At 42.9% G+C, this 24,930-nt stretch overlaps 1 protein-coding gene and 1 long non-coding RNA gene across 12 annotated transcripts in view; one reads left to right on the top strand and one right to left on the bottom strand.

The window, feature by feature from the left end:
* The window catches only part of TNC (tenascin C), a 95,596-nt gene that overhangs the window by 42,343 nt on the left and 28,323 nt on the right, over window positions 1-24,930 (top strand). For 4 of the 11 annotated variants that reach the window (XM_089319840.1, XM_089319827.1, XM_089319846.1 and 1 more), the window contains exons 7-10: window positions 444-713; window positions 2,695-2,880; window positions 3,148-3,237; window positions 6,112-6,375. In XM_089319840.1, coding sequence (XP_089175966.1) covers window positions 444-713; window positions 2,695-2,880; window positions 3,148-3,237; window positions 6,112-6,375 — 810 coding nt within the window. Of the gene's footprint in view, window positions 1-443; window positions 714-2,694; window positions 2,881-3,147; window positions 3,238-6,111; window positions 6,376-10,552; window positions 10,826-11,397; window positions 11,671-12,276; window positions 12,550-14,948; window positions 15,222-17,526; window positions 17,800-19,053; window positions 19,327-21,893; window positions 22,170-24,930 lie in introns of all 11 variants that reach the window. The other 7 variants (XM_008273390.5, XM_008273389.5, XM_070055997.2 and 4 more) reach the window with 3 other exon arrangements.
* The window catches only part of LOC127493243 (uncharacterized), a 128,434-nt gene that overhangs the window by 88,430 nt on the left and 15,074 nt on the right, over window positions 1-24,930 (bottom strand). The window lies entirely within an intron of this gene.

Raw genomic sequence — 24,930 nt, 5'->3', positions numbered from 1 at the left:
TTCCATGCACTATCAAGACCATCTACTGTCTTACTTTTCTACTCTGTCATTCTCATAGAAAAGTTATCAATCAAGTCAATTTCCTACCAAATAAAGTAACCCCCACTGTGTGTCCTCACCTTGTGAAAATAGTAACAATAACATTGACAAAGGAAGGACCATGCATCATGTCACTGGCACGTGCCAGGCTCTGTGCTAGATGCTTTACAAGTCTTGTCTGCATTGGTATTTGAAAAGGGCAAAAATTCCAAAGGCAGCTATCATTGTCACCATGTACGACTTACCAAACAGGAAACTGAAGCACAGAGAGGTAAAAGAAGATCAAGCTGTCACTCGCTATCTAAACGCACAGCCCTGTTCTGCAGGACAGCGAGGTCCTCTCTCTGCTTAGTCATAGCACTGGCCTTCATCTCTGAAACAGCTCTCTCCTCTCCCCGGCACAGGCTTGGATGCCCCCAGTCAGATCGAGGTGAAAGATGTCACAGACACCACGGCTCTGGTCACCTGGTTCAAGCCCCTGGCTGAGATTGACGGCATTGAACTCTCCTACGGCATCAAAGATGTACCCGGTGACCGCACCACCATTGATCTCACACACGACGAGAACCAGTACTCCATCGGGAACCTGAAGCCTGACACCAAGTATGAAGTGTCCCTAATCTCCCGCAGGGGTGACATGTCCAGCAACCCGGCCAAAGAGACCTTCACAACAGGTAACAGGTTTTCCCCTGTTAACAAGGGGAAACATCTCCATTTTCTCCCATGTTGGGTATCGTCCAGGGTCATTTGACAGTTAAAAAGTGAAGGAAGGAATTTCTACTCATTTAAATTTTATTTTAAAATACTGTAGCAATCCTTCATTTTTCAAAGAAAAAATACCCCAAACAACATTCCAAAGTACTTTTTTTTCTACACACATGCACACGATTCATGGAAAAAAATTAATGGAAATATTGGGTCTAGCATTGTAAATACCCACATCCCATATCCAAGTGCCTGGCTTCATGTCCCAGTTTGACTCCCAGTTCTAGCTCCCTATCAGTGCATACCATAGGAGGCAACAGGTGATGACTCAAGTAGTTGGGTTCTTGCCACCCAAATGGGAGACCTGAATTGAGTTCCTGGCTCCTAGTCAGTCATTGCAGGCATATGTGGAGTGAACCAGAGAATGAGAGTTCTCTCAGCCACCCGTCTCTCTCCTTTCTTCGTTTCTCCCCATTTCTCTCTCTTTCCTTCTAAAATAAATAAATATATAAGCCAATCATGTTTAAGATTTATTTATTTATTTGAAAAGCAGAGTGATGGGGGGGGGGGGGGGCTGGGCCAGGCTGAGGCCAGAAGCCAGGAACACCAAATGGATCTCCCATCTGGGTGACAGGGACCCAAGTACTTGAACCATCCTCTGCTGCTTTCTCTGTGATGTCAGCAGAGAACTGGATACTGGATCAGAAGCGGAGCAGCCAGTGCTCTGACATGGGATGCAGGTGTTGCAAGCAGTGGCTTAACACACTGCACCACATCACTGGTCCTTAAGTAATTTTTTAAAAATTAAGTTTATTGGGAATGATGCTGTGGGGCAGCAGGTTAAAGCCTGTAGCCTGCAGCGTTGGCATCCCATAAGGGCAACAGTTCAAATCCCGGCTGCTCTCCTTCCGATCCAGCTCCCTGCTAATGTGTCTGGGGAAGCAGCAGAGGATGGCCCAAGTCCTTGGGGCCCTGCAGAAGAAGCTCCTGGCTTCAGAATGGTGTACCTCCAGCCGTTGTTGCCATTGGGGGAGTGAATCAGCAGATGGGAAGACCTCTCTCTGTAACTCTATCTTTCAAATAAATACAAAAAAAATATCTTTAAAAAGAAGTAAGTTTATTTTGGTATAAAAATTTAGAAACCTATACATAGTTCTTCTAATAATATGCATTTTTGATGAACTTTTTGAATACCTCATAGAAGATGCTAGTCTGATGCTCTCAGACCAAAGTTCTGGTTAAAGTAAAATTCAAATAAATATTTATAAAATAAAATAAATACTATGGAAAATATTAGTGATGAGGAAACCATCTTACTTCTTTATGTTTAAAGTAGCAAGGTATTAATTCTTCCTTGAATAAATATTTTTTCAGCACTCAATAAGCACTGTGTGGGTTATCAGAAGTAGCAGTAAGAAGGCACAAAAGATCAGTTCTCACACTCAGGAGCTTATTTGTAAGTTTCACATTATTCTTTAAGCACAAAGTCTGAGAAAAACTCAAACAGCACGAGTGTCACCCAAATGATTAGTATCTGTTTAAATTTGTGCATGAGAGGCCAGCATTGTGGTGCAGCGGGTTAAGCCCACATCCCACATCAGAGTGCTGGCTTCTTTGCCTCCCATCCAGCTTCCTGCTAATGCGCCTGGGAAGGGAGAAGACAATGGCCCAAGTACTTGGGCCCCTGCTACCTACGCAGAAGACCTGGATGGAGTTCCTGGCTTCACCCTGGCCCTACCCTGGCTGTTATTTTGGGAGTGAACCAGCAGATGTGAAAGATCTCTCTCTCTGTGTCTCTCCCTCTATCACTCTGCCTTTCAAATAAATGATGTTTTTTTTTTTTTTAATAAATGTGTGCATTAGCTATGGAGACTGAAGAAAGAGGGGAGGAGTGATTATGTCATTTCTGTCCAGCGGCACCTTTCATATGTTCCCTCCTTTCTCAAACAGGCCTGGATGCTCCCAGGAATCTCCGACGTGTCTCCCAGACAGATAACAGCATCACGCTGGAATGGCGGAATGTCAAGGCAGCCATCGACAGTTACCGAATTAAGTATGCTCCCATCTCTGGAGGCGACCATGCTGAAGCTGATGTCTCAAAGAGCCAACAAGGCACAACCAGAACCACTCTCAAAGGTGAGCTCCGCACCCTGCATGCAGCCAGCCTCACGGGTCCTCAAAGCATGGGTACCTGCTCCCACAAGTCCCTACTGCAACCCTCTAGAGGGAGAAGTGGGTCCAGTTCGCAGCAATTTCTCCCCCTTGAGCTGCAGCAGGTTAGTATGTAAAACTTCCAGACATTGTGAAATCATAGCCACCAGGGACAAGTTCAAGGCCAATTTTATGGCCTCTCAAAGCCTTTTCAGTTTCAGGCTGAATACCAACCTACACGTTCTCTCCTAGGTCTGAAGCCAGGAACAGAGTATGGGATTGGAGTCTCTGCTGTGAAGGAAGACAAGGAGAGTGACCCAGCAACCATCAATGCAGCCACAGGTGAGGCACGCCTTGAATTCTTACTGCCACTGAGCTGGCTCTAGGCAGACAGGATAGGGCTGATGGGGCAGACGTCTCGTTAGAAGGAAAAAGTAGAAGCCCCGGGAGGTGAAAGGGTCTGTAAATCTACCCCAGGTGTTCATATTCAAAACTAACATCAGCTCAGCCCTCCTAAATGAAGCCAACACTTCTCTATATATATACAGAAAGGGGAACAAAATTGGTTTTTTTTAAAGATTTTTTTTATTTACTTGAAAGAGTTACAGAGAGAGGGAGAGGGAGATACAGAGAAAGAGATTCTCCATCCGCTGGCTCACTCCCCAAACGCCACAAAGGCTAGGACCAATCCAAGTCAAAGCCAGGAGCCAGGAGCCTCAGCCGGGTCTCCCACATAGGTGCAGGAGCTCAGGAACCTGGGCCACCCTCCTCTACTTTCGCAGGTGCATTAGCAGGGAACTAGATTGAAAGTGGAGCAGCTAGGACTCAAACTGGTGCCCATATTGCATGCCAGCATCACAGATACCACATCACCAGTCCCAAGAACTGGATTTTTGAAGAAAAATTGAAACCAGATTTTATAAGAAATCCAGACACTTTTGTAAAGCTGATAACCAATTCCATGTTTCAATGAACAACTGTCTAGCCAAAACACATCAGGGAGTAGGGAGATTTCTGCTGAAAACACTGAACTTTTATCAAGCAGATTTTACGGGGAGAACCATTGCAGCCAGAGGCTACTGCCTCTGGGTGGGGATAGAGAAGGGCTACATGATTTGAAGTAATTGAGTATTTGTTCAAGTTTTCTTTTTGTCCTGGAAAATTTGCACTGAAAAAAAAAAAAAAAAACCTCCTCTACTCCTCTACCTCTCCATCAGCCTCCATCAGACCTTCCTGGGTACTGTGGGGGAGGAGGAGACTGGTGAGGAAGGAGGACACAGATGATGCTGTATCAGGCTTCCACATTATGCAGGTGCCAATGCTGGGACTCACTTGCCTATGCTTTGTTTTATTCACCCTTTGATTTGGGATCATCTTAGTTTCAATTGCAAGTGTGAGAAATCATAGATTCCTCTGTCCTTCACCCAGTTTTCCCAAGGGGTAGCATCTCTCATAAATGTATAACAATATTACAACTGGTAAGTTGGCATTGATGCAATCTATGTACTTTGTTCAGGTTTCACCAATGCTGCATGCACTCGTGTGTGTGTGTGTGTGTGTGTGTGTGTATGTTTAGTTCCATGCAGTGTTATCACACATGTGGATTTATGATTTTACCACTATAGTCAAGATACAGAATGCTTGTACCTCTGGTAAAAAGATCCCCTGTACTACCTTTAAAAAGCCACAGCCACCTCCCTTTCTTCCCCTCTGCCTAACCTTGACATTCACTGATCCGTTCTTCATCTCTATAATTTTAGCATTTCAAGAATGCCATACTAATGAAATCTTACATGGAGTGGCCCATTCAAGATACCATAGCAAAAACGCCCCAGGCTTATGGCTTCCAAGCAGAAGAAATTAATTTTTTGCAGTTCTGAAGGCTGAAAAGTACAAGGTCAAGGCCCCAGCAGATGCCATGTCTAGTGAGGCCCCTTCCTGGTTCAGAGATTGCTGTGTCTTCACTGTGTCCTCTCCAGGACCACTTTTCTCAGGGCACCAACCCCATTTGTGAGGCCTTCCAAATACCACCACATGGGTGTTAGGTTTCAACACAGACATTTTGGGGGGACAATGTCTAGCCCATGACAATACAGTGTGTAACCTGTTGCAATTGGCTTTTTTTCCTTCAGCATAATTCTCTTGGCAATTCTCTAAACTGTTTCTTGCATCAATAATCTATTTATATGGAATGCTTTTAGCTGAGTGGCATTTTGTGGTACAGATCTATCAATGCATTATTTTTAATCTTCCAAAAGTTGGATGAGTTACAGTCATGCATCACTTAAGGACAGGAAAGTGTCCCGTGAAAGGCACAGTGAGGTGATTCCACTATTGTAGAAATGTCAGAAAATGTCCTTAAACAAACTACATTGTAAAGGCCAATCCCTCAATGTGGCCTCTTGGGACAAGGTTGAGATGTGTAAAGCTGCTGCCAGCATTCTGTAAATAGCATTCTGTTTGTGGTAATTAGAGTAAATAATGGTTAAAAGTACAACATAGTGAATACATAAACCAGTAGCATGGTGGACTGTCATTGTCAAGTATCTGTGCTATCAGCATCACAGATACCACATCACCAGTCCCAAGAACTGGATTTTTGAAGAAAAATTGAAACCAGATTTTATAAGAAATCCAGACACTTTTGTAAAGCTGATAACCAATTCCATGTTTCAGTGAACAACTGTCTAGCCAAAACACATCAGGGAGTAGGGAAATTTCTGCTGAAAACACTGAACTTTTATCAAGCAGATTTTACGGGGTAGAACCATTGCAGCCAGGGGCTACTGCATCTGGGTGGGGATAGAGAAGGGCTGAACATAATCACATGAGCTATGTGTTCATACAGCTGGCTATATGGTTTGTTTACTCCAACATCATCACCACAGACACAGGAAGAATGCATTGTGCTCTGACGTGGCAACAGCTACAGGGTCACTAAGCAACAGGAGTTGTTCAACTCCATTATATTCTTATGGGACCACTGTCCTTCTTGAACTCCACCATTTACTGAAACGTCATCATGCACATGGCTGTAAGGAACTGTAAATAGGCCTATTTTACAAAGGTGGAGACGGAGACTCAGAGGTGAATGTCTTGCAGCCACATAGCCCGTATGTGGCAGACATAGGAGTCTGGCCAAGTGAGTTGACTGGCAGCCCCAGAAGCAGCCCTGCCTCATAGTCTGAAGAGTGTTCATCTCTGTTTCACCCACAGATTTGGATGCACCCAAGGACCTTCGGGTTTCTGGCACCACTGACAGCAGTCTGACCCTGCTCTGGAGGACACCTTTGGCCAAGTTTGACCGTTACCGCCTCAACTACAGCTCCCCCATGGGCCAGCCAGCAGAGGTGCTGCTCCCGAGAGATAGCACCTCCTACATCCTGACAGGGCTGGAACCAGGACAGGAATACAGCATCCTCCTCACAGCAGAGAAGGGCCGACACAAGAGCAAGCCTGCGCATGTGAAGGCATCCATAGGTGAGTGCACCCGAGCTTCCTCCAAACCCGCTGGTGATCCTGAGATTTGTGGATCCTGCCAGCCATGTTATCCACCCACGAGAAAGCCAGATGGGGAAACATGCTGCTTTGTCTACCCACGAAGCCTCTAAATGCCACTTTGAAACAACTGATTGTCTTTTCTGAATATGAAATTTTCTTCTTGTCAACTCATTCAGCAAATTTCCCTTGCTGGGCAATAGTGATTTTCTTCCTAGGAGAAGTTGAAGCATCAGGATTTGTATTTATTTTTGTTTTCCTGTTCCTGTTGTGTGTTTCACAGAATATTCTAAATTGTTATTTCCTTTCTTTCAGCCTAATAATTCATTTACTTTTCATTAGATTTCTTTTAAAGATGCCAAGGAGATTGGTAATAATTCTGTGGTTATTTCCCATGAAATGTTTCTGTTCCAGGTCTACTGCTTTTTTCCAAAGTCGCCCCAGAAAGCTTGCATATGGTCCTTGAGCTTCCACTATGCCCTTCTTATGTTTTCCTTTTCTCTTAGTCAGTAAGAGGTTAACCAAGTTTTTCCATGATGGCAGCTCAGTCCTGACCTCCAGTGCCCCTTCTAGCCCATTCATCCTGCTCACTGAACCTGCTGTCATGTCTCCTCAGTTGCTACATGGAAGAGACAATCAGGAAAAAAAAAAAAGTCTCTTCCTATACAAACAGTATGCATTTCAATATCTGCCACCAAATATTCAAGATGTATAGGTGGAAAAGTTTACTTATTTCAGGTTTGGCAAGTAACAGTATTTACTTTAACTAGCAAGCATGTATTAAAAATCTGCATGCACTGGACAGCAATGGTATTGGAGCAGAAATGAGTCCCCAGTCAGCACTGTTATGTTGACTTGTGTGCACCTGCTCACAGTCCTTCGGGTAGACTAGATGTTAAGATTAGTGGAGGCAGAGTGTTCCAGGAACACAGTGGCAGAGGTTTCCAGGAGCATGGAGGCAGGGGACTCTAGGAACACAGAGACAGGTGCCCAGCCCAGGCCTGAGAGAAGGGACTGAAGAGTAGCTGAGAAGATACTTTAGAAAAGATGATGCTTGGCTGAGTTCTGAAAAAGGAAATGGAGTTGAGCAAGCAGCGGAGGAACATTTCCAGCAGGAGAACCAGTATTTGAAGGCGTCAAAGGCGTCAGGAAGTCTATATTGATGAGATGTAAGCTGTGCAGCCCTGCTAACCCTGCTACGGGGTAATACTAGAGACTGTTGGGACAGCCTTGAAATGGCCGTGGATACGACCTTAAGGGGCTTGGGTGTCGCTCTTGACAGGAAGACTCACTGAATTTTCATTCCCTATATCTTATGCCTGCAAGATGAGACGGAAGTTCTTTTATCTACTCTGTGGGGTCTTTAGGCTTGAATATGCCCATCCCCCAGCTGCGGGAGAGGCTCTCTCCCATAAGTGAACATGAAAAGTGGGTCTATCCTCTAGCCAGAACATCTACAGGATGGTGAGAATCTAAAGGTCTTGGTACTGCCAGAAATTCCTCCAGGCCAGCTGCTCAACCTACCATGGATACAGAAATGGAATTTCAAAATTCTGATTTCCCAGGCCCATTGACATTTTTCAGAGGGTAGATTCCTGTGCACAGCTGTAAGAGAGAGACAACAGCCTTTTCATAGAGAAATGCCAAAGAAATTCAGTGTGGTGCTATACAGTGGGAACACTTGGCTTCCTGGGACTGAGCCCACAGCTGTCATTTGCTTAGGAAATGTAGAGTCAGCATTTATGGTCCCCATCTCAAATATTGTCTGCTTTATGTTTTATTCATAGTATTCCCCCTCCTTTTTTAATCCTTAACCCTCTCCCTTTCCTTTGTCTACCAATTTTATTCATGAACATTGTGCATTTTACTTATTTCTTGATAGTTGTAGCATCCACTACAGACATGGCTAAAGTGCTGCCTCCCTAAATAATAACCCAATGCTGTTTCTTGATTTTGCCTACCAAAAACAATGGAGGAATAGCCAGAATTTTTGCTGGAAGTATCATTAGCATGATTATTACTATTGACTGAGCAAAATGACATTTACCTGAAAATGACTGAATACATGAAGCGGAGGTGAGAGACACTGTGAAGATTATTAGTGACATCAAAAAGCTGATGCCAAGAGATGAGATGATGTTCACCATGAAGAAACATTTTTCCAACACGTATCGCCTCTTCTCTCACCAAATGTCTTTCCTATAACAGCTTCACAGGGAATCCTGGTCCTCCCTACCTCTCCCAGGATGACTCGCCTGTCTCTTGCAACCTGGCATCTGAAATTTCTTTCATAATTGAAGAAAAGATTTAACATATGGATACTTGGAGAGGAAAGACAGTGACTTTATTCACACAAAGGGATGCATGGTCAATGTAGCTGAGTCCCTGACAAGTGGGTTGGGATGGCAGGGGGAAAAGAAAAGAAGGAAGTGGGACAGAAAGGGACACTTAAGAGCCATAGGATCAGTTTCACTGTTCGCTGAGCTTTGGTTTTGCCCTGCATCTCTTTATGCACAAGGACTGCTCCTGAGTTTAGTTGTGCTTAAATCTCATGGCCAAGTATAATCATTGTAGCTGGAGGCACTGTTTCTGGCCACACAAGGGCCATTAGGTTGAAGGAGAGCTGACTATCCTTCTTTTCTCCTTCTCTACATACAACACCTTGAACTTGGGATCCCTGTCTCTCATAGAGACTAGGTTTAGGAGGTTAAGAACTGCTAAAACCTTGAATGTGAGCTCCAGGACGTGATTTGAAATTATATGAGGAGTTTACAGATTAGCATCTTCTGTACAGTGTCAGATGGTTGATACTTTAGATTTTGCCAGGCCAGGGAATCTCTGATACAATTAAAGCAGTGATCAATAACATGTGAGTGATCACGTTGGCCATGTTCTAATAAAACTTTATTTATAATGACAAAACTTAAATTTCATATGACCTACTTGTTTCATGAAGTACTATTCTTTGGATTTTTATCAATCATTTACAGATGTAAAAACTGTTGCTGGATTGGTGACTATATCAGAATGGGCAGTAGACTAGATGTACACATTAAATCACTATTTGTGAACCTCTGTTCTAGATGTGGAAGAGTGTAAACTTTGCCAATGTGAAGTGATTAGGAAAACAGTTTTCAGAATTTGGAAAATTTTGAATTAAACAGATTCCACAATAGAGATGTTTCTTCTGCTGAAAACAAAGGGTCCTCCATCAAATTGCAAACTAAGACTTTCAAGTTAGAAGTTGATTTTTGTGGACACACAGGGCTCCTTTGAAATTAGCAGCAATGGAAGGCATAAATAGGAAAATGATTTACTTTTTGAAATGAGCTAAGGAAGATTCAACTCTTTTGTTTACATGATTAATTTCCAGAAAAAAAATTTTTTGCTAGGTCATGCAAAGTCCACTTAAGCCCAGCTCTGGGAAAATATCCCCCTTAGGCAGATTCAGACAAGCTAATTTTTATTTTACTGAATCCTGTGTGCTCAGGATACAAAAGAAGATGGTGCTTTCAATTTTCATTGAGCTTAACAATCTTTGTTTCTCCCAGGGCCTCAGTCATTCTTTGTGTCCAAAAAGGAACGATTTTTCTAAGACTTGTTGCCTTCCTCAGTTCTATCTTGCCAACCCAATGTTCATTTATCTCTGATCTTCCCCCAAACTGACCTATGTCAATTGATCTGAACTCCTACAACTAGCTCACCCTAATTATAAACTGTAAAACATACCATCCAGAGGAGACAGAGGCAGTGCAGAAAGGAAGGGAACCCAAGAACAAGTAGGGTCAATAGTCACAAAATACAGAAAGCTACACAGCTCAGCCCAAGTCATGCAGAACAGCTGAAGGCCAGCTCCCTGTGATGAAAATTGGAACTGAAGCCTAGAGTCTCACTGGCATGGATGTAAAGGGTTTTCTAATTTACAGGATACTGGCCAATAGGGAAATATGGTTCCCAAAGGAAAAGCCTAAATATGCATGAAGGCGAAATGTGTATTGTTTCTCTGTTGATGTTTGTAATGGGGGCAGCACCAGCAGGGGATGCAGCGAGGGAAACACAGAACTGGGATGCTGATGGCCTTTCAGCATGGACCGTGGGTTCTCAGAAAGAAAGCATTTTGAAGAGTTGTGTAACTGACCCCATCTCTGTCCTTATTCAGAACAAGCCCCTGAACTGGAAAGCCTCACCGTGACTGAGGTTGGCTGGAATGGCCTCTCACTCAACTGGACCACAGCTGACCAGGCCTACGAGCACTTTGTCATTCAGGTGCAGGAGGCCAACAAGGTGGAGGCTGCTCAGAACCTCACGGTGCCCGGCAGCCTCCGGGCTGTGGACATCCCGGGACTCAAGGCTGCCACCCCCTACAGAGTGTCCATCTATGGGGTCATCCAGGGCTATAGAACACCAGTGCTCTCTGCTGAGGTCTCCACAGGTACCTCTTACCTTTCTATCTCTAGCTTTTGCTTCTCTCAACAGGCAGCTGCCCAAGGATGATCAGGCATAACTGACTTTGGAATGGACTTGTGCTTCATGTTTTAATGTGACAGGGTCTAATAACAGAACAGCCAGGCCAGCAGAAGACACAACTCCAGGGCCACCATGGTCATTTCACTCCACATGAATGACACCCTTTGGAGCTATGCAGAGCCCAACCTGGACACACAGCCTCCACATAGCCCCAGTGGAGGGGACAGTTAACTCCATGAATAGCCTCTCTGCCTTTCAGGGATTGAAGACACTCCATTTAAAAAGGGAAATAACACCACAAAATTAATCCCTTTTTTTAGTAAAGATTAGGGAAATTCTTTAATAAGATACAAAAACTGGTATTTTCCCACATTCTCCCTCTTTGCTTTATTTCTAAAATTTGGAAAGTTGCATGATGCATGCTTATCTAAAAAGAGTCACATTTCTAAGTGATCTAAATCCTCTTGTTGTGTTTAAAGATGCCCAGGATCTTGGTGTGTGATTTGATCATTAAACTAGTTCTTTATCCTTCTCCAGGAGAAACTCCCAGCTTGGGAGAGGTCACGGTGGCCGAGGTGGGCTGGGATGCCCTCAAGCTCAACTGGACTGCTCCAGAGGGGGCCTATGAGCACTTTTTCATTCAGGTGCAGGAGGCTGGCACAACAGACGCAGCCCAGAATGTCACGGTCCCAGGAGAACTGAGGTCCACGGACCTGCCTGGGCTCAAAGCAGCCACTCTCTATAGCATCACTATCCAAGGGGTCACTCGGGACTTCATCACAACCCCTCTCTCTATTGAAGTCTTAACAGGTATTCTGGCTCATTCTGCACACCTGCATCACCCCCTCTGCCTCTGCTCAGGAGGAATCAAAGTGTTTGCCTGCTCTAAACTGGGTTCAGCACCTACCATGTTGGGGAAATCCTGGTGACTCATCACTGTGTCTTCCCAAATGTCATATCCCTTATTTGGCCACATCCCAGTCACAGCCTAATGTATCCAGTTCCATGGAAAATTCCAGCTACTCTTCCTTTGCAAAAGTGAGAAGTTAACTTCTCTTGCAAAGCAGGTTTCAGTCATAATATCTAAGAAATTGGAAAGCACAACTTTCATGTGAAGAAATAATAGCTCTGAGCTCATTTTGAGGACACTGGAGGACTCCCCAGAGCCCTATTTGTATATAAAGAATGGAAATTGTGAACGATTCCTAAAACCAACTTTCATTCCCAAGGGCTGAGTTGAAAACTCTGGCTTTAGTGCCAACAATGAGATTATGTCAACTCAGCTGTAAAGCATGCACCTGTAATCAACACTTAGCAGACAACTCATCCCAACCTGAGCCAAAATGCCATCTCACCTGAATCCCCCTGTGCAGTTGCCTTTTTTTAGTAACTCAGCAACTCTGTGTCCTTATGCAGAGGAGAGTCCAGAGCTGGGAAACCTGACAGTGACCAAGGTTAGCTGGGATGCTCTCAGACTGGACTGGACCACACCAGATGGGACCTATGACCAGTTTGTCATTCAGGTCCAGGAGGCTGACCAGGTGGAAGAAGCTCGCAATCTTACAGTTCCTGGCAGCCTGCACTTTGTGGAAATCCCAGGCCTCAGGGCTGGAACGCCTTACAAAATCACCCTGCATGGCGAGGTCAGGGGCCGAAGCACTCGACCCCTGGCTGCGGAGGTCATCACAGGTACATGACCCTCTTTCCAGACCAGAGATCTGATGGGAGTCATTGCAATAGATAATTCCCCAGCTTCAGGGTCCTCCCTCTCCATGGTTGACAGGCAGCATGAAGGAAGGTCTGGGCTGGAATTCCACTTTGTCAGCTGAATATCCTTGGGTATACCACTTGCTATCTCTAAGCCTTCTTTTCTCACACTCAAATCAGAGAGAGTAACCATACTTCAGAGCACTATCCTGAGCAGTAAATGAACTACTGAATGAAAGCACTCAGCACCGTGCCCGTCATGTAGTATTGAACAACAATAGCTAATTGCATAATAGAAGCATGCGAAAACAAATGAAGCGGTAAGGCTGTGGCACAAGGCTAAGATCAGAACTTTCTAGAGCAACATTGTCATTGCCAACCTCAGAATCACTAATATTCAATCTTTGGATCTCTACAGAACAACCTTTAGAAATAATCTATTCATCTTCTGCTGAAATTATCCAAGTCTCCTTCAAAGACACTCAAGGCAGGGGCATTTCCAAGAAAGGACAGCCCATTTGAGTTCAATGTATTTCATTCAACCTGGAAAGAAAACACAATTCATCTTAATTTTCCCCCCTGAATATATGCTGCTCCATCTGTCATAGAAAACTATCCACTGTGCATGAAATTTTTAAAAATAGCTTCAAATGAGGCTGTGAGCAAATGGACCAAATTTTTAGTATTAGGGTTTCTATGGTAGACCCTAAGCCCATTAACCCTCTCTCCATATCCTGTGTTCTGATAATGCCATCCAAATCACCTAATTCAAATAGATTTTGCTCCTTGCTCATATACGCCAAATAAATGTAGTCATTGCTAGAGATGACACACAATTCCAAAAATATGAAAAGTGATGGTGTGATAATCTTAAGGTCCCATGGGATGCCATTATCCTCAGTTTCCTGGAATAGCTTCAGACCAAGTGAGAGCAAAAAGGGCTTTTGAGACATGCAGACTAGGTGCAGGATACAGATCATCTACAGCTGTGGTCTGCAGAATTTTGTTCTTAACAGAAAAACTCTTTTTGCAAATGAAGTCTTGCAAGGAATCCCACTATGTGGTACATAAGCAAGCAGCTTTGCTAGTGAATTGGGGAGCCACAGGAAATTCCTTCTGTGTCCTCAGAGTAATTCTTCCAGAAAAGCACCCACTATATATGGAAGATAGTCCATGTAGGTCAGCCCCCTAAAAGGAAGAGGTTACCGTCAGGCTCTGATAGTGCACTGAGCCCTAGGACTCCTGAGGACAAGCATCCAACCCCTACCTTGTTCTAATGGAAATACCTGTAGAGATTTATTTATTTATTTATTTATTTATTTTACTCTAATTTCTAACCCATGGCCATTGTGGCCCTCAATAGAGAGGCTGACAGATTCCATGTAACCCAGAGAAGCATCCCACAAAGCACCAGATTTTTCTATGACCTGAATCCACACTTTCTAAACCAACACTAATTACTACATTAAGTTTCCTTCCTGCACTGTAGGAGAATAAAAATTCATAGTGGGCCTTTCTCTGCACCACTGACTGATCAAAACATTAACAATTCTTAATTAAAAGTAGACACACTGCTTGTGAGGCAGCCATTCTTCAGTCAGACACCAAGTGCTTGAAGAAGGGTGGATGAGGAGAACAAAGCCAAGAACACATATCACTTCTGATCCCTGAAAGCTGAGAAAAGTCCAGAGAGAAAATATCTCACTTGTCCAAGCCTGAGACAGTGTACACTTTATGAACACAGGCAGACAGCACATGGCCAGCAATGAGATGATCTAATTTCAAATAATGAAATGAAGCAAGTCGTTATCTCCCAAAAGATCAAGAAGTTCCAAGGACAAACACCAAGACCACATTATATTGCTTAAGCTGACTCTTACTGGACTCTCACTCTGTCTTAAGTATGGTATTAAGAGGTTGATAAATATCATCACTTCAACATCACATAACATCACGCAAGCCAATGAAATGGTAGTATCAGTTCCATTTACAGGTGAAGAGGATGAGAAAAGAAGCTGAGTGGCATGTCCCAATTGGTGTCAGAGTTGGAATTCTAACCAAGGCCTATCCGCCTCCACCTAACCAAGGCCTGGCCGCCTTTAGTGGCCAGGCAAGCGATGCATATTCAGGGATTGTATATTGGTGCAGACTCCTTTGCCATCCTCCAGATCAACGATGTACACATCCTCTTTCTGACCATTTCCAACTCCAGAAGAAAGCTGTAGCCAGAGTGCTATGCTCAAATTGCAAATGACCAGAGACCAGGAATTACCAAAATTCTCTGTTCCCTTTTCTTTCCTTCCTAGAGTTGGGCTGTGGGACGTTTGGTTTCTTCGTCTGGGCTTTACAGAACTGACACCTACCTCTTTGTCCTTCCTCAGAGAAGCTCCCCGAGCTGGGAGCATTAACTGTGACTGAGGTTGCCTGGGACAGCCTCTCACTCAACTGGACCACAGCTGACCAGGCCTACGAGTACTTTGTCATTCAGGTGCAGGAGGCCAACAAGGTGGAGGCTGCTCAGAACCTCACGGTGCCCGGCAGCCTCCAGGCTGTGGATATTCCTGGCCTCAAAGCTGCCACCCCTTACAGAGTGTCCATCTATGGGGTCATCCAGGGCTATAGAACACCAGTGCTCTCTGCTGAGACCTTCACAGGTACCTCTTCTCCATGTCAATGCTTTCTCCCCCGAAGTTCCCTGCTTTCCTGCCACTAGATTGCGCAAGCAGTCTTCTCCCCTCCATAACTGAATCATTTCTATGCACCCTTCAGCCGCTGCCCTTGCATGCTCAGAGACTGCCCTGTGGGCTGTGCCTTTATCAAGATGTCTTTGCCATCTCAATGATGAATGATGCAGATGTTGCCTTTTCTGACCTTCAGGCCCCAGCCTCTCTCTCCCACACTTTATCTGGCCAGTCCTACAATGATGAATGATGGCTTTTTGTTTCAGGAGTCAGCCTGATGGTTTTAATTCACTTCTCTAGTGCTGGAATACAACCAGAAGCCCTCCTTTCCCATGAGTGCACTGGGGCACAGATTATTTACTTTAGAGGGACCTTTGCTAGTTGGAAATGGTGCCTTACTATCTCTAAATCCCTCCAGGGTATAGGCGCCGTGGTTCCTGCATTTAAGAAATGTTTCTCTAAAATGTACTGGGTATAATAAGAGAACTGAATTACCCTCCTCCAGGCAATTCCCTCAGTTACTGAGTCATTGTTAGAACATCAGATTAGCAAACAGCTAAACCAAAAAGAAAAAAGTCATACAATTATGCTTGGCGACTGTACCAAACAGAAGGCCATTCGTTAGCAGAAATACACACAGCAGCATTCAGAGCAAGAAATGAATGTCAAGAACTGGTATCCTTTTTGCTCTTTTAGTCAAGAGCTGTTCCTTGCAGCACTGGCCTTTGGGTGGCAGACTCCTAGCCCCAGCCCCAGGAGGGGATGCTATGGTTTACTAATCACTCTACTCCTGTTCCAAGGCATTCAGTGCTTCCCCGGGAGCCTGCGTAAGTGAGCAGCCTTCCCCCTCGCACTGTTTTCTACGGCCCCTCTTCAGGATGTGCCTCAGCTGGTCTGAAGCTCAGAAGAGGCCGTACTGCTTTGTTTTACATAGGACTGTCTCTCTTTTATGTAATTATTGCAACTAAACATTCACGGCAAATCTGCATGTGCTAGCTGACTCTGGCTAAAGCATGGCTCTGCATTTTAGCATCAGTCATTTCAGTTACTCTCACTGAGATCACCATAAAATACAAGCAACCCCTCCATGGATGGCAACCATGAAATGCCTAGAAATTACAGCTGAGGCTTCTCTAAACATGCCCAATCATCTTTCATCTGACATCCATAAACCACCCCATTCCAGAAGGCAGGGAAATCACCCACCACTTCTGATCTTTTATACAGATCTTGTGGTTTGGGTGTGGTTAGTATTTGTGTGTGTTTGTGCGTGTGCGTGTGCGTGTGTGTGTGTTTTATCAATAGCAACATTATGGCCTCTGATGAGGCAATGATGGCCTATGGGGAGCAAGGCCCATAATCCCATCTGAGTTCTTTATCAACAAATCTATTGGGATGGTCTCAGATTAGGGGCATTCTTCCTTGCTAAAGAGACAGTGTAAGTTTTCTTGCCTGCCTTCTGCACGTCTTATTCCTGTTACTTAAGAAAGCACTGGCAGGATCATCTCCAAGACTAAAAGTTATTTCTTGGCCAAAAATGGTTCCCTAAACAGCCTTGTCTTGGCTTAGCTCTCTTGGTTGGCAATGTTGTGCCAGACCTTTTTGGCCCACATAGAAGGAGTAAAGTGGGCATAAGCTGTTTTAACAGAAAATGGGAATGCCTGGCTAGCCCTTGTCTAAAATATGAAAAAGTACCAAGAATTACACTTAGAAATTTGCAATTCCCTTTAAGTCACAAAACCAGAAGCCTCAAGGTATCACCTTAGTAGGATATTGATGTTGAAATGATTTAGCCTTCATTTAAATAGATGGGCGCACCCTCAAAGCAAAGGATTCTGCAGGAGGCATACAAATAATCCTCGTCTCCTGCATGCAGTTCAAGACCCTGGAAGTTGCCAGAGCTCCTATCTTCTGACCCATGACCAGAACCCCTGCTGTTGCACACCCAGAGACATGTACAGCTAGAGTACAGAGATTTCTGCTGAGATCATTTACTGGGTCTTTTCCCTTGAGATATTCTGGCCAGGATATGCTCATGTGTGGCAACTATAGAGTAGGGCACTCTAATTGCCATCCCTTCCTTTTTAAAAATGTTTTCCTTTAACAAAACTCCTTTTCTCTCTCATTGGCACTGATTGATAACATTGCTTCATTTACACACTCATGCTTAACTATCAGATCTTCCTCCCTGGCAATGGTTCTATTAACAACCTTAGTCGGAAAACACAACCAAATAATTAACTCGTTTGTTTCTTCTCTCTTATCCCTCCTTTTTCAGCCAAAGAACCTGAAATTGGAAACTTAAATGTTTCTGACATAACTCCTGAGAGCTTCAATCTTTCCTGGACAGCTACTGATGGGATCTTCGAGACCTTTACCATTGAAATTATTGATTCCAATAGGTTGCTGGAGACGCTGGAATACAATATCTCTGGTGCTGAGCGATCTGCCCACATCTCAGGGTTAACCCCTAGCACTGATTTTATTATCTACCTCTCTGGCCTTGCTCCCAGCATCCGGACCAAAACCATCAGTGCCACAGCTACCACAGGTACATGTGCATTGTCTCATTCCCAACATCCTCTTTCCACAGTCTTCTTTGCAGGGTGAAGCCACTCCTCCTGCTCCGTGGAAGTTGAAACCACAGGACACACCACCTCTTCTATGGTGCTAGGCTGCAGCGATATTTAACGTGACTCTCTTCCAACAGCAGCCCCAGTGGTGGATTTGCATAATGCCATGTTCTTGATTTATCACTGACTAGGACATTTGGATCATAAAATGTGCTTTTGGTTCTGATTGCATTATAGGATTTGGAGAAAGAATTCTTTCCTGCAGTAACTAAAAAGCCATGATTTTCAGAGTTGCCCTGGCCTTGGGAAGATGTCTGCACGAGGTCTTAAAGTCACATTGTGTGTTTTCCTAGTGTCTTTGTCTTCCTAGTGGCTTTGACTTTTGTATACCCAAACATCGCAATGGTTTAATGAAATTATGCTGATTCCAATTGCGAAAGTGAAGAGAAAGAGCAAAGATTACTCATCAGATGAGTAGAGCATGTAGCTATGTTGTTTCTAACACTGTCTCTAAGAGAAAAGACCAGACCAAATATCTTGCCCCAGGACAGTGAGTGATACCAACATGACAAAAATAAAGTTACAATTGTCAGGTTCAAACAAGGATCTTGGTTTTTGAAAGAGGGAAGTGATCATACTGTAATCTGTGGTGTCTTTGGCATCTATACCATGTTAAAAGCTCTGGGTCATGTAGCAAAAGACAGTTTAGAAAGAAGAGCTTCATTCAACAGAAATAGCATTCTTAGCAAATTTTAGACAATGCCTTCTCTTGGCAGGTAAATTAAGGATCACAAACTAACTCGGTGGGGGGAATGACATTTAGACCCAACACAGGAGAATTTTCCCTTATAGTTCGGGGAGGGGGGCATATTCTAGAGAATGCAAGAAAAAGGTTGTAACATCAAAATGATTATTCTTTAGGTCACCCACATTTGAAGAAACATCTGTCATTCTACATGCAACAACCAATTGTTATTTGAGTGATCCACAGAAAAGGCAGGTGTAGTTCCAGCATGATACAGTTCCCTTCTCAGCCACATTAAAGTGGGAGCAAACACGGGGGAGATAATTAGTCCACCATATATATTTGGCTCAAACTGGTTTTCAACAAAGAGCAAATACTTTTACCAGGAGTGAAGTCTAAAACTTTATGGATTTAGTCTTATGTGTTTTGATTTTGAACCTATAATGGTTTAAAGTGACATGCTGTCATATTTTTCTTCTCACTTTAGTAGCTGAACCTCTCCTTAGCCACCTCACTATCTCAAATGTGACCTGGGGCAGTGTGTTCATCTCATGGAAAGCTCAGGAGCCTGCCTTTGATAGTTTTCTTATAGAAGTTAGTAATTCTGACCACCCCCAGGAGACGGCGGTATACTCTGTGCCTGCGGCATCTCGCAGTTCTGTCATCACCAACCTCAAAGCTTCTTCTAATTACACTGCCCACCTTCATGGGCTGATTGGCAGGCAACGTGCTCAGACCCTGATGGTCCAAACAACCACAGGTATTTCCCATTATGAGTTCTTTGCTGTTTACTGAACTTCCTCTGAGTAGCACTCCAAAAGTTACCCACTAGCCACTCTTCAACTTCCTCAAGTTTGATAGAGCCAGCCAAATCAAAGCTTTAAAGCTCTCAGATAACCCTCACCCCAAATTAAAGGATTTTAGTGTCAATCTCTTTTTCCTAAATATTTACTCACATCTGGAGTTGCTCTGTTTGTATGTATGGAGTTAACGTGACTTGCTTTGGTTGAATTTCTAAACCATCCTTTAATCTGATCTTAAATAATCTTTTCAAATACCACTCATTACCATCTGCCTGTGGTCTTTCTAATCAAAATTTGCTTGCATCATATTCAAAGAGGTGTGCGCATGCCATTTTTGGTTCAGTTGGAATGATCTAATCTCTTTCTCCCTAAGAGGATTTTAAATAATGGTGTCCCTAGCATGAGGCCAAGAAAATTTGATCACTCTCCAAGAAATGCATGAGACGATTCAGTGGTCTCATCTCCTTGAAACTTTCTTTTGTCTGGATTCCCTACAAACACTGCTCCTTTTTGACACTGACTCCATCAAGCATGTTTTGTCACCCACTGATACCTGTGGTCAAGCATCAGAATCTTTTTCCCACCCATCATCTTGTCCAAACCCCAGTGCATGACGTCCAGATTCAGCTTCTGAACATCTCTATCTTTTCTAGAAGCCAACAGCATGTCAAGGAATTGTCTCAAAGGGTTAGAACTGGTAGGAGAAAAATGTTCCTTGTTTGCATGGAATATTGCTCACATCCTAACTATATTCTGTTTCTCAATGTTTTCTTGCATCTTACTTTTCGGCTTGATTGTACCCTCTGAGAGGCAGCCGGAGCTCAAACTGACCTCAAGAAATTACATCATTCTGCATGATGAATGTGCTGGCATTGTCAGTCTTTGGTAGCATGAGAAGCTTACCAACATGCATCCTCAACTCAAGAGATGCAACAAAAAATAGGGAAAGGGCAGAGCTCCATTTTGGGGCATTTTATCTTTTGTGTGGTTGAGGGAATTTGCCAATACTATAGACGAAAACTGTAGTTTCATTAGCTTCTCAGTCTAATTGAGAAGTAGGAAATCCCATGTCATTGCCTATGGACACGTTCTAATTCTGAGGCAGACTCTTTTTGTCCTTTGAGCATCAAGCTATGCAGTGCAGTTGTGCAAAGTTTGTCTAAATGAGCTCCTCCTTCTCTCCTCCAAATTCAGGAGCTGAAGAAAAACAACTCCCTCCCTAGTCCTTGGAAGAAATAGTCTTCCTCCTTCCACCCCCAAATCCTGATCTTGAAATAGCAAACCTCCAGGAAACTGGCCTCTCTAAAACACAGCCTGAACTGAATCTGTTTTTACATCAGTATTATTTGATAAAGGAGCTTTTGGGGGCCAGTCCTACATAGACTTAGAAATTGACAGTAGCCATATAGGACCCTTACATTCAATGAGTTGATTTCATCATCAATGATTGAGATTTAAGGCACAAGAGAAATTTAACCTCGGTGGCAACAACCACCTTTACATAGTATCCAATAAATAAGTTTCTTAATCAAAAATGCAATAACTTGAAGTTTTCCTATAACTTTTGAATCTACCAAGAATTTTTTAATGGGAGCCTCCTTTACCTTTACACAATATTTAAGTTGATATATATAGGTTTCCCACAGTGCATGCATTTGGATTCTTAAATACTGTAAAGAATTCCTCTTGTATGAATATTGGTCTTTAACTTGCACAATCCAAGTAGATCAAAAGAAAACTAAATAAGAACTCCAAAGTAACTTTTGTTAAAGCATGATTGGTAGAACACCAGGTCTTTGAAATGTTCCAAGAATCTTCCTCAGATAACATACCCATTGATGGATAATTTTTAAAGCATGGGGCTAAAAAAAAAATGCATAAACTTACAGAACCCATCTGTCAGAGCCTTTAAAATGCTAATATGTTTTGTGAATGTCTATAATGAGATATAATTTCCAGTGTTTACCATGTACTTTTCAACATGAAGCTCTCTTGTCTTGGGACATCTTACAGGGCTAGTGTTCCAATAGAAACTTTCAAAATCAGAACTTAATACCAATTATATTAATCCTATCTGCTGCTTTAGTGGCTTATTCACTTTCCTTCATATACAACAAGCAAATGCTTGTGTCCATACTTTAAAAGTATCCTCAGAGGAAGATAGATATAGATATGTAGATATAGATATATATAGATGTAGATATATAGATACAGATACATATCTGTAGACATGTCTATACATATCTGTATCTATACCTATATTTCTACATCTATATATAGGTATATATCTATATCTACATATTTATATATACATATATATACACATATAGCTATCTATCTATCTATATATTTTTGTTCTGATTATATATTATAATCAATGCAGGTGAGGACATAGTTTAATATACTTCCATTTCTGCAAATATTTGGAGATATTAATGCTTTCAAATTCTATGGCTACATTCTGGATAAATCCATTGCTTGCTCTAATAATGTCTCTTTCTCTGTCCATGTTCCTTCCCTTCAGAGCCAGAACCACAGTTGGGCACGCTAATCTTTAGCAATATTACTCCTCACAGCTTCAACGTCTCCTGGACCACTCGAGCTGGGCTTTTTGCAAAGATTGTTATCAATGTGAGCGATGTTCACTTGCTGCACGAGGCCCAGCAATTCACAGTCTCAGGAGATGCGCAGCAAGCTCACATCACAGGCTTGGTGGAGAACACTGGCTATGACGTTAGTGTGGCAGGGACCACGTGGGCTGGCGACTCCACCAGACCCCTCACTGCCTTTGTCATTACAGGTACTCAATCAGAGGTTCTCACTTACTGTTTAGAATGCTGACACAGGAAAAGGGGGAGACGGAGATAGACACTCTGGGGGAAAATTCAACTCAAAACAGAGTTTTCACTCTAACTGCAAACTTTTCAGTTTTTAATTGACAAATAATAACTGTATATATTTATGGGGTATAGTATGATCTTTGAAATATGTATGCATTCTGGGATGATGAGATCGAGCTAATTAACATAGCCATCACCTCACTTACATATTTGTTTGTGTGTATGGTGAGAACATTTAAAATCTTCTCTTTTATATTTTGAAATATACATTATTATAACCTATGGCCATCATGCTGTACAAAAGATCGCTAAACCTTATGCGTAGTCTCCACCTGAACTTTGTAACCTTTGGCCAACATTTTCCATTTCCGCATGCCCCATTCTCCTCTCCACTTCTATGAGTTTAACATCTTTAGATTCTACACAGAAGTGAGATCATGCATTCCCTGTCCCTGTGTGAGGCATGTTTCACTTCACAAAACATCCTCCAGGCCCATCTATGTTGTCACAAATGACAAAATTCCCTTTTTTTTTATAAAGCCTACTACTATTCCATTTTGTGACTGTGCCATCCAATTCATCCACCTATGACACCTATGTTGCAATGCAGCATTATTGACAACAGCCAATGGTACCGTCTAAGTCAAGAGAGAAGAGGTATCGTTGCAAAGTAGAGGTCTTTCACAGCAACACTTCAAAACCTGAAACTCAACAGCTACATAAAGTTTTCAGGGATTTTTTGTGCCTAGTTTTTTAGTTGTCTGATCCAGAGTTTGGAGATTCTGTCTAAAAGAGAGAATTCTAATTTAATAAGGTCTAGAACAGGAATTTTGCCCATAAATCATGCTAGGTAAAACAGTTCATAAACTACTTATACCAGAACAATCTTTATCTTTAGAAAAGCTTCTTGGGCATTTGGCCTAATGGCATTCTACATTAGAGCATCTGGGTTCAATATTTACCTCCAGCTCCTGAGTCCAATTTCCTGCTAATCCAAACCTCAAAAGAAGCCAACACGTGGTAGTTCAAGTAGTAGGGGCTCTGTCACCCACTCCAGCCCCGTCTCAGTCACAGTAGGCATTTGGGGAGTGAACCAACAAATGGGAGATTCTCTCTGTCTCTCTCTCTTAAAAAGCATCTTTTAAAAAATCTTTTTAGAACTAACAACTACAACAGACTGAAGCTTCAATTCAGTATTCTGACAAATAAATTCTTAAATTAACTGAACCTTATCCATTCATTGACCTTGACTTTTAAATTCCCTTTGTATTGCATAAACAACGGTTATCTATTTTCTTTCCTGATATTATCCTAAGTCAATGGCAACAGCTGCACATGGTGTCAGTTTTCCTGATCTCCAGGCTGAAAAGTCTCAGAAAGCATTTAGAAGTATCTTGCCTTCCATTAAAGACAATTTTCAAGAGACAGACTTTGCCATTTGACTTTGACATTAAACCAGGTCTCTCCCGAAATTGAAATTGCTATAAATATGTTAATAAGGTTAATTAAATATTTAATTGGAAGCATTAAGGTATCCAGAAAGAATGAGTATTTTTAGGTTAAGCCTGCAAGGTTTCTAAACTTCTCCCACATTTTTAGCTATATAAACTTAACAAGTACTTAAGTTGTTTGAACCCCTATTTCCTTCTATATGGAAAGAAGATACCCACCAGCACCTCCAGCAACCTGTCTCTGGATTAAGTAGGTGTGGGTGCCTGGCATCTGGTATGCATTTTATAGATTCTGGGTCCTTTCTATTGCCTCCCAACAGTATAAGCAAAGTATAACCAAAGAGCCTAAATACAGAGTTATGCAATCACAATTTCCCTATTAATTTTAAGAGAATAATGGATTTTTATCGTGTGTTTATTTGAGAAGGTGGGAAGGCGGGAAGGAGGAAGGCAAGGAGACTGCTCCCTTCCACTGGTTCACTCCCCAAATGCTAGCAACAGCCAGGACTGGACCAGGCTGAAATCTGGAGCTGAGAATTCAATGCAGGTTTCCCCTGCGGGTGACAGAATCCGACTACTTGAGCCATCACTGCTGTCTCCCAGGATCTGCATTAGCAGGAAGCTGGAGTCAGCAGTCAATCCCAGGCACTCCAACGTGGAACATGGTTGTCCTAGGCAGCATCTTAACTGCTAGATAAAACACCCATCTCTGCACATTTCAGTGTTAGATTAAAAAGTAATTATTTTTTTATCCAGTTTCTAATGTGAAATAAATGAGTCACATCCATCTTCAAAGGCACAATCTGGTGACTTGTTCAGAAGAATGGGAAGCACAGGTATGAGATGAGATGCTCTGCCCAGGAGCGGAGGAACGGCCACAGATCCCATCAGGCCCTTACTTGTAGCCTCTTGCAGGACCTCCCACAGAAGAAAGGAAGGCTGGGAGAGTAGGGCTTGGAAATCTAGAGGTCTTTGCAGCTTTGTCTCAGCTAATCCTTGCTGTGAAAAGAGTCTGCATTGTAACAGCTTGTTAAAAAGAAAAAAAAAATCTACATAGGAGGGACTCTAAGAAACAAGCCCTTGATTGACTAATTAGCCTAAACACCCTCATTTTCCTTGGAATCTGCTGCTTTGATGTTGGGGAGGTGCAAAAAAGGGCAGCTATGAAAGAAAGGCTCACTTATCTAAACAAAACCCTGCAACAGAATTCGAAACCCTTGTCTCTCAGACCAAGACGACTGTTTGCGCTGTATTTGTGATCATCTTTGCC

The sequence above is a fragment of the Oryctolagus cuniculus genome, chromosome 1 (genome assembly GCF_051225735.1).
Source record: "Oryctolagus cuniculus isolate XC-2025 breed Fujian yellow rabbit chromosome 1, ASM5122573v1, whole genome shotgun sequence".
In the NCBI taxonomy this organism is placed as follows: Eukaryota; Metazoa; Chordata; class Mammalia; order Lagomorpha; family Leporidae; genus Oryctolagus; species Oryctolagus cuniculus.
Note: the sequence above shows the minus strand (reverse complement) of the source record. Positions and strands in the feature narration are given on the sequence as shown.